The 9534-nt window shown below is 37.1% G+C and overlaps 2 protein-coding genes across 2 annotated transcripts; one reads left to right on the top strand and one right to left on the bottom strand.

Annotated features, from left to right (window-relative positions):
* Nucleotides 1–580: 580 nt before the first annotated feature.
* On the top strand, nt 581–4431 carry LOC126619065 (DNA excision repair protein ERCC-1). Its single transcript, XM_050287328.1, has 9 exons — nt 581–881; nt 1502–1610; nt 2281–2384; nt 2737–2836; nt 2945–3021; nt 3284–3383; nt 3542–3613; nt 3712–3780; nt 3872–4431. Exons 1-9 carry the CDS (start codon nt 625–627, stop codon nt 4175–4177), a joined length of 1194 nt encoding a protein of 397 aa, XP_050143285.1. The 5' UTR covers nt 581–624; the 3' UTR covers nt 4178–4431.
* A 694-nt stretch (nt 4432–5125) lies between these two features.
* Nucleotides 5126–9398, bottom strand: LOC126619062 (probable serine/threonine-protein kinase PBL7). Its single transcript, XM_050287326.1, has 6 exons — nt 8853–9398; nt 8260–8507; nt 6439–6821; nt 5891–6023; nt 5707–5796; nt 5126–5594 (listed from the first exon to the last, which is right to left on the bottom strand). Exons 1-6 carry the CDS (start codon nt 9166–9168, stop codon nt 5433–5435), a joined length of 1332 nt encoding a protein of 443 aa, XP_050143283.1. The 5' UTR covers nt 9169–9398; the 3' UTR covers nt 5126–5432.
* Nucleotides 9399–9534: the final 136 nt, after the last annotated feature.

Below are 9534 nucleotides of genomic sequence, written 5' to 3'. Positions count from 1 at the left end.
TTTTTTTATGCGGAAATAAGTGTCAAATTGGCTTATCAACAGGGTTGTCATACGTTTTGGTTAGAAAGCGATTATCCCCATTCAGATTATTTTGCTCCTCCTTGGTCTCTCCTCCTCATGGGATTTATTTGTCGATCGGTCTGCATGTTGTAATTGATTTTAAAAAAAAAATCAAAATTTTTTAGAATCTTTGTTTGATCAAATTTTGCAGTAGAGATGATGTAAGAATCACGATCACATATTTATGTTGGTGTAGTTTGTAATTACCAAACTACTTAATAGATTAAACTGCATGACGTTGGACGTTAGAATCCAAGTTATCAATGCATGCTATTGCTAATCACCGAATAAATTACGTTTTTTAGTATCACGCTCACTTTTTCAGTTGACTGCAGAAGGCCAGTTTGTCAACAAATAACGCGTTACAATTGCGATTCGTGATCAACACGACACGAATACGAGAAAGTCTACATTTTGCTAAACCTACGACTTTTAAATTTTCAATGAAGTGGGCTTTAATGGTCCACAACCCATCATCACTTCAAGCCCAAGCCTGAAACCCAACACCACCTACGCAAAACCATCAACGTACTCGAAGAAAGAGCAGAAGAAACAGAGAGAGACATGGAAGACGAAGACGGAGGGCAAAATACAGAGTCGGACCTGAACAAAAACAAGAAGAAAACAGTGATAAAAATACCATCTTTTCAAGAAGTACTCGAGAGCTCGCAGTCTAAATCCACCCCTCCTTCTCTCTTCACTCCTTCACATAGCTTTTCTCAAGCATTTGCATTCGTCAAGTCCTCTGAGTTCTACTCGCCGCCTCCTCCCTCCACCGCCGCCTCACAACCGCCGCAGACCTCAGACGCCACCAATTCGAGGTACCCTTTTCACCAATTTCAATGCAGACCCTTGTGTTTGTTTAGTGGACAGTTTTTATATGGATTTATGGTGGTTTCTGATTGAGGAAATGTGGGTTATTGTTTGTTTTGGTGGGAAATTGTTTATTCAGAAGTTACTGTGATTCTCGTACTTCTTTTCTGATGGGCGTGTGAGAAGAAATAAAAGAGAAGTTTTTTGAGGTTTTGGTTTCTGAAAAATTTGATCTTTATGATATTTGATCTTGCTGTAATTTGTAAACATTGACTTTCGTTACAACCCAACTTAGCATTTTCGAAATGTTAGGCTGATAAAATGTTGGAAACTAAGTTTAGAGAACTTTCTTGAGCTTTTGATTACTTAAAATTTTAATCTTTATGATGTTTGATTTTGCTATGATTTGTCAGCTTTCATTTTTCTTAGAACCCAAGTGAGCATTGAAATCTTAGGTTGATAAAATGTTGGAAATCAGGTTCAGAGAGAAGTCCTCTTTGTTGTATAAGAACTCAGCAAGGACAGAGCTTCTAGTTGATTGAACTATTAGGTGGTTTGTTAAGGTTTGTGTTTTCTTTTTCTGGTTATCCGAAGCTGAGATGCTTTCGTTCTTTGCTTTTTGGTTTAGGCAAACTGGCCAATCTGATGTTCCGTCTTCATCATCTTCACCTGCGAATGCAGTTGCATCATCTTCATCTGTTCAGCGTCGCAATGCAATTCTTGTGAGCCACAGACAGGTCTAGTACTCTTCATCCAATGGTACTCGGTGTGTTTTTCTGAGAGTTTTAGACAATGCATTGCATTTTTCAAATTTAACCGTCTAAGATAATGGTACTTCTTCCTTACGATTTGAAAGTTGGCATACTTTGTCTGAACAGTGAAACATGAGTTGAACTAATGAATATCAGGTAACCATTGACCACGTTTGTGAAATTTTAATGTGCTGATCTTAGTATCTTCAGTAATGGTGTTGTTGACACTGGCAGTTTTCAAACCTTTTTATGTATGCGATATATGCGATGTCCTTTTTCTACAAGACTTCTTAAGATTCCCTTATTCATATGTTTATACATTTTGATGTCAGTGTGTATGAAATTTGTGACAGAAAAAAGGCTGTAACTGCACAAAAGGATAAGATGGGTTTTTGGTTAGTTTTAGGGTGTTGGTGTAGTGAATGATTAGCCAATTTGATGCATCCATTACTCAGTACTTAATTTTGAAAATTAGATCTGAAGGTCCATGTTTTACATTTGTAGCCTTACCATGATACGGGGTCTAGAATAGCTCCAAATATTTATTGCCACAAGCAGAGTAAAGTTCATGATCAGCCTTTGCATCGTTTAGCAATTTTTCATTCCACAGTCCTATTATTGCGAACTGAGTGTAAAATTTAATTCCTCCTTACAGAAGGGAAACCCATTGCTGAAACATATTAGAAATGTGAGGTGGGAGTTTGCAGATATTGTTTGTGACTACTTACTTGGGCAAAGCTCATGCGCTCTCTATCTCAGGTTTGAACATTTGCACGGTCGTCATACCAAGTTATATATATGTGAATCTATAGCCAGGATGCTGTGGTAAATATGATACAACTGTTATGTGAAAACTTACATAGTATGACAGTTTATCCAATATGATTTCTCATCTAGCTACCTTTGCATTTATTTTCTCATGAAAAAATGGAATATCTAGATGGAAATTGACTAACAGTACACAGCAATGATACCGTAGTTGCCTTAACTTTTGAGCTTGAGGTGTTTTTAGACTCGAGTTGATGATGCCTAACTCATGCTAATTTCAATACGATGAAACGTATAAGTTGATTTTGATTTATATGATATGTATGTTGACCAATTGTTGTAGTCTTCGGTATCATCTGCTGCATCCAGACTACCTATATTTCCGTATCAGAGAATTGCAAAAGAACTTTAAGCTTCGTGTTGTCCTTTGCCATGTTGATGTGGTAAGCCATTGTGCCAATATTGTCTTTCATAGCTTTATCAGTAAAGTGAGCAGTTCTTTTTCTGCCTTTATAATAGCAGACTTGCTCACTATTTCTATTGGTTTTCAGGAAGATGTAATCAAGCCTTTACTTGAAGTTACTAAAACTGCTCTGCTTCATGAATGCACACTATTATGCGGTTGGAGGTATAAGTATTTTGTTTTGAACTGCAAGCCAAAAATGTAAACTTGGCAACAGTCTTTTTTTCCATGACTCTGATATTGGAAAGTTATATTTGATATTCTTCTTGTAAGCTTTTCAAGAACATGATTAACCATTTTAACGGGGATCAAGTATCATTAAAAGGGTCTCTGTTTGTAAAGGTGTTTAGCTTTAGCTTACTCCCGGTAGCTTAGTTTTTGTTAGTTTCTTTGACCCCAGATGTGCTTCTAACATGTTCTTTTATAGCTTGGAGGAATGTGGTCGATACTTGGAGACTATAAAAGTCTATGAAAACAAGCCTGCAGACATTATTCAAGGTCAAATGGATACAGACTATTTATCGCGGGTATTAGTACAGTTGAGGTCAACTAATCAGTTATATTCTTCATGTAGAGAAATTAGAGTCTTATCAAATTATTTGCTTAATTTGCGAAAATATCTGGTATGGATTGTAAAATTTATGACACTGAATTCATCGAACTGAACCTTGTCCATTTTGGGTAGCTAAATCACGCGTTAACAACAGTTCGACATGTTAACAAGACTGATGTTGTCACCCTTGGTACTACGTTCGGGGTATGCCTCCAGTTTTGCACTGAGAATTCATTGGCAGATAGTGTGGTTTTTACTTTTTAGTTTTTAGAAATGTTGAAATATCATTCTCATGTTTGCAGGCTCTTTCTCATATCATGGATGTTTCCATGGAAGATCTAGCTCGTTGCCCTGGGATAGGAGAGCGTAAGGTATTCGCTGTCGACCTTTTTTCTTTTTAATGTTCAGACCAATATACGATGGGAGGCATAACAATTGTTCCTTTTTTGCCTTGCTTATCAGGTGAAACGTTTGTATGATACATTTCATGAACCATTTAAGCGTGTGGTTGCCAGTCGCCCTGCTGTTCCAGAAACCTCTGTCCCGAGCAATGCTGAACCTCGTTCAGTGGATGAAGATAAAGCAGCAGAGGAAACAGAAGATGAAAGCAAACGTGGAAAGAAAGAACGAAAATTGAGTGTTAAGTCAGCCTTGTCTGCTGCCTTTTCCAAATATGCTGATAAAGTTAATAGAAAGGGCATCAACTCGCAAGGAGAGAAACAAGGAGAAAAAAGTGCTGCCATGGAAGCTGAAACTGAAAACGAATGAGCAGAAATTCAAGGTTAGGTTCACTGTAACTGTTGCATTCTTCGCAGCCGGTAGTTCATCGACAAAGTTTCATTGCCCGAAATCTATCTGCTGATAGCACCATCTTAGGCGGATTTACGGTTCTAGAAATGTATTCGGGTTATTGTTAAGCCATTAAAGGACCATGTTTAAGAAATTATTACAAATTTACACACGAAACGCTCTTCTTGTACGTTCATCTTCGAAGTTAAGGGTTTGTTTGTAACTTTCTTAAATGATTGAGGGCTTGTTTGGCATCCTTCTTTGGATCCAATTTTTTGTTTTGATACCAAGTACTAAGTAATTTAGTAACGTTCTTCATTTTTTAAAAACTGCAAAGTATTTTTAAATGGAATATCAATTTTTAAAAAGAAAACTAATGAAAAGAGTTTGAAAACTTTGAGTTTTAACAATAAAGACAAAATAAAGGGTAAAGTGAATAGTATCATGATTGACTTTTTAATGTAAAAATGTGATTTTTTATTAAAGTGAACAGTACCGGAAGCTTTCTTTCGTTAAAGTTCCCATTTTAAATGTAATACCAAACAACTTCTAACTATACATATTTGCATTAAGAATACACTTGGTCATCGGTCAGTCGTCATCCACTAGAAAAAGAGAGGTTCAGCATAAGGGTGGAAGTTGGAATGATGTTTCCGATATCAACATTAAAATTTTCGAATCCGAAAATATCTGTGTATGAATATTTTCAAAAATTAGAATGAAAATTGGAATCCGCTTAGAGATTCTGAATTTCCAATCTGAAGTTTTTCGAAGTGTTCTGAATTTCTTTTGATATAAAAAGTTTCAAAATATATTACAACATACAGTTATATAGTAAAAAGGATAAGCATATATTACAGCACAAATTAATTGGATTTATACATATGCATATACGAAATATTAAGTTAATTTAAATATACTAGCCGATCAAGAATGCATGTGTACCCTTGTTTTCAGTGAAAAAAAAGAAGAGTAATGTTACAATCACGATTCACGACCTAGTTGTACCATCTTTCTAATAAAGATTGGATCCGCCAACGTAGGTGGGTCTCATCTTTATTGGAAAGATGATACAAATGATGATACAACTAGATGGTAAGAGTAACATTTAAAAATAAATAAATAAATAAGTTGCCAAAGCACTGGCTGATAAGTTATCTGAACAGTTCACTTCATTTTGTAGTTTTCACATGAACCCTAATACAATTTTTTTATTTTTTATTTGGAGAAATCCCTAACACCTTGGACTTGGTATTTGGTTATGAAATCTAGACGAACCAGAGGAAGCACCATAAGAGGAGTTTTGAACCAGAGGAATTAGAGACGGTACCACGTCCGTCATTAGAGGCCGATATTCAGCTTCCGGCTGCACACACATTGCTGCAATAGCTGCTATCTAAAAGAACAAAAATTATAAAAAGAAAACTTTCAGTTAGTTAAAACTCCAAGAATTCATAACTTTCTGCTGATGATTATATAATTAATTGGAACGTCCTAGCTAAGCTGACCTGAATTAGATCCCGCTTTGAGAATTGCCCCTGAAGAGCTGGATCAACCATTTCCAATACTTTCTCTCTGTTAGTTAACCTTGGAAGAGCCTGATTAATCACAGTACAATAAAAATTATGTACATTTTAGTTTCATTTTGCATGCATGCATACTCATCTGTTAACAGATTTACAATTGACGTACCCATGAAACAAGGACATGCTCTCCAGGAGGCCGTTTTGTGTCTACCGGCACACGCCCTGTTAAGAGCTCTAAAAGAACCACGCCGTAGCTGTATACATCTGATTTTGTGGTGAGCCTTCCAGTCGAGGCATACCTATATCATCAAAGGTCCAAAAAATTAACGAAAAATAAAAGATCGATCACAGATATTAAGTTAAGAAACTAGTACTTACACAATGCACTTCTTGTACACAGGCATTTGAATTCTCTTTTAAGAAAATGATTTCCGCACACATCTGTTCTCTTTTTGCACATCTCTATATATTTGTTTTATTCAATTCAACAATTTGAATTACCAAGTGTTGACAAAAAAAACGAATGTGCGAAAATTACTTCTCTCTACTCTACCCAAGTAACAGTACTGAAGATGATAAAAAATGACAGCTAAAATAATAGTGACAGTGTATATACACCCATGTGCATGCATGCTTCTATTGCAGTGCCTATATGTTTGTTAGCATCTGAGTGGTAGTGAGAGGGGGCTCCATTACAGATGATGCAGCACTCACTCTGGTGCCAGATAACCGGTGGTCCCTAGCACACGCGTTGAAATCTGACCGTTGATCTTGTCAGAACCCATCTTGGCCAATCCGAAATCCGACACCTTGGCACGAAAATTTTGATCTAGTAGAACATTGCTGCACTTGAAGTCACGGTGTATAACAGATGGGATTGCATGTTCATGGAGGAACTCAAGGGCCTCAGCACAATCAAGGGCTATCCTCAGTCGGGTCCCCCAATCCAACGGCTGATGATTGTTTGTAGGATGGAGATGGCGTTGCAGAGTACCATGGGGCATGCATTCAAATATGAGGAGCCTATGGTGCTGGTCAGCACAATAGCCAAGTAGCTCCACCAAGTATGGAGAGTGCAACCGGCTTAGTAGATCCACCTACAATAAGGAGAAAACGGGAAGATAAAAAGGCATTGGGGTAGCCTAGTGGTGATTGCGGATAAGAGTATTTTATGTTCAGAGGTCGAAATCCTTCAAACTTACTAAAAAAGAAAAAGACAAACGCAGTTGTTATTTTTAGTTTTCTCTCAAACCCATGTGCAGGAATTGAATAAAACAGTTTAGAATGATTTTGAATCCTGAAATTTAGGGTCTAACTTTGTTTAATAAGATATAATGCACACATTTTATAAAGAAAACTCCTATATCAAAACATTTGAAGGAAGCATAATGTGTGTGTGAGGGAGGGTTGCTTAAGTCAACCCACAAGATTTGCTTTCCCAAGTGAGGTTAGACAATCATAAAACACTAGGAGCTCGTTTGGATGCACTTTTAAAATGACTGAAAGAGTTTTTGGTAAATGTTTTTAGAACCAATTCTTAGTAAAAATACAAGTAAATTCTGAAAGAAAAAAAAACACTTAAAGTGCTTCCTGGAAGAAGCACAAGCACATAATTGGTGCTTCTTGCAGAAAGCATTTAAAGTGCTTTTGGAATCCAAAAACATTTTCATTAAAAGCGCTTTCAGTCATTTTAAAAACATATCCAAACAAGCCCTAGGACTAGAAGGTCATAGCATTTTTTGAAAGAAGTCTGTTTTGTGTGTGTACGAGAGAGGGAGAGAGCCAAAAATCTTTTTTTCAGAGGCGATCCAAAAATCTTTTAGTGGAGGAGTTGGGATAAATATATATATCCTTCTTGTTCTTTGTCCCTAAATCACTTGTGCCAAAGATTTATTAATGGAAGAAGACTTGCTTGCTACAGGATATACTCATCTTCCTGTTGCATCTCATCAAGTGATGGACATATATGTCCATATTTCAGGCAAGTTCTCTTCCTTATTCATGCAAAAGGAGTTAAATGAAACGGAGATGCAAAAAATGTGTTGTGTTAAACTAATCATGCAATGACAACCTATGTATGAAACTAAAAATTAAATGACATCGTGTTAGTGGTCGAGAGTTTTACAGTGGCGTTGTAGATAAATCCTCCTATTAATGTCACTTAGTACTACAGTCTAATAGTATTCCTTTTCACTTATAAGTGAAATGTCTTAGGTTTGATTCTCATAAAAAACGAATTTGAACCACATTATTGTTAAACCATTGTGAGGCTAAGTCCACCCCTAGTGTAGATAATAGCGTTTGTTAAAAAAAATAAAAAAAATTTCTCTTGTTAATGTACTATGTATCTTCTAATGCACATGAGTTTGTGTTGACAAACAAATGAGCACGTCTAAAAATGACAAAATGACATTAATTTTCAAGTCAAATGTATTCAGAAAAGAAGTGGGATAAAAAACAAGACAGAAACGAAAATTAAGTAAAGAAATACAAGGATCAAATCGGAACAAAAAGCTAATAAATGAAGTCACTCACCTCAAACCTGAAGGCACGCTCCCCTTGCCTGCCTTCCCTGCGCAGCATCTTAATTGCTGCCACTGTCCCATCTCTTAGGACCCCCTTATACACCACTCCAAACCCACCATGCCCTATCACATTTGCCTCGCTGAATTTATCAGTGGCTTCCTCAAGTTCTTTGTACGAGAACACTTGAACTCCTTTGTCTGCAGGTGCCTTTAATGGCCTTCCAGAATTCCCTCCTTGGAGACAACCACCCTTCACATCTGCCCCAATTTCACGCGTACCAACATTAGAACTTGGACTTGCACTTGCTCAAAATCATCTGTTTAATATCAAAGTAGCTCCTAATACAGGAGTACAACTTCCTTACAACAGTATATTTAAATGTTATTGACACTGTCATGCGTTTTAACGTTCTCACATAACATAACGGCAATGTCACTTTGGCGTTATCCTAAGCGAATTATTTCTTGCCGTGCGTTGCACATGGCATTGCATGATTGAATTGGGATATGGCAATAGTGGCATCTTGATGTATGTATTTAAGTTTCTCTCCTGGTAGTTGGTACAAATAAAATGAAATAAAAGATGGGGCGATGTTTAATTACCTGGGCTAGAATTGAAGTCCACTGCGGTTTGAGCAATGGACCTGCAACTTGTATTGATCAAGCCGGTGTTCTCTTTGTAAATATTGCCATTTGTTTTCGTCGACTTGACGAGCCGTCTAAGCATTAGTACGATGAAGATTATAGCAAGAAGGGCCATAACTGAGATGATGGAGATGATGATGATAAGAACAGATTTTGAAGGAAAGTTTCCCTGGTGGTGTTGGTGGTGGCTGTACGGTTGGTGTTTATGAGTGTGGTTTTTTGCGGCGAGGTCAAGTGGCCCTGCGGATGCAGCAGCGGTGGTGTTAACTTCCATGAGAGCACAAAGCAATGCACGAGAGAGAGAGAGAGAGAGAGAGAGAGAGAGAGAGAGAGAGAGGTGAGGTGTAAGTTTGCATATGGTGTAGAGTTGGGGGTTGAGTTTATTTCCCTTCTAAGTAGGATGCCATCTCTCTTTCTTTCTCTCTTTTAAGTTTGGTCATTTCACATGATTCCTCTTTATCTCTCTCTATCTCTATCTCTGCCTCGTGAATAGCTGGTTCTGTGTACTTGCTTCGTCTCTTCTTTTGTATTTTCTATAGGAATTGTCTTTGTCCTTCAGAAGGCCTTGGAGGTTTTCGTATCGATTCTCCACTCAAATCATTCAATATTTTCTTCGTCGGTAGTTGTGAAAATCAAATTT

The sequence above is a fragment of the Malus sylvestris genome, chromosome 4 (assembly GCF_916048215.2).
Source record: "Malus sylvestris chromosome 4, drMalSylv7.2, whole genome shotgun sequence".
NCBI lineage: Eukaryota > Viridiplantae > Streptophyta > Magnoliopsida > Rosales > Rosaceae > Malus > Malus sylvestris.
The sequence above is the reverse complement of the archived record's forward strand: the minus strand, read 5'-3'. Positions and strand labels throughout refer to the sequence as shown.

Excerpts from the sequence above, each read along its gene's own strand:
- LOC126619065 (XM_050287328.1), top strand. The coding sequence starts at position 625 with ATGGAAGACGAAGACGGAGGGCAAAATACAGAGTCGGACCTGAACAAA. Across the intron at positions 2,385-2,736 it reads TCATGCGCTCTCTATCTCAG|TCTTCGGTATCATCTGCTGC; the intron begins GTTTGAACATTT and ends CAATTGTTGTAG. Across the intron at positions 3,781-3,871 it reads CTGGGATAGGAGAGCGTAAG|GTGAAACGTTTGTATGATAC; the intron begins GTATTCGCTGTC and ends CTTGCTTATCAG.
- LOC126619062 (XM_050287326.1), bottom strand. The coding sequence starts at position 9,168 with ATGGAAGTTAACACCACCGCTGCTGCATCCGCAGGGCCACTTGACCTC. Across the intron at positions 8,508-8,852 it reads GGACTTCAATTCTAGCCCAG|ATGTGAAGGGTGGTTGTCTC; the intron begins GTAATTAAACAT and ends AAATTGGGGCAG. Across the intron at positions 5,595-5,706 it reads CAAAGCGGGATCTAATTCAG|ATAGCAGCTATTGCAGCAAT; the intron begins GTCAGCTTAGCT and ends TTGTTCTTTTAG.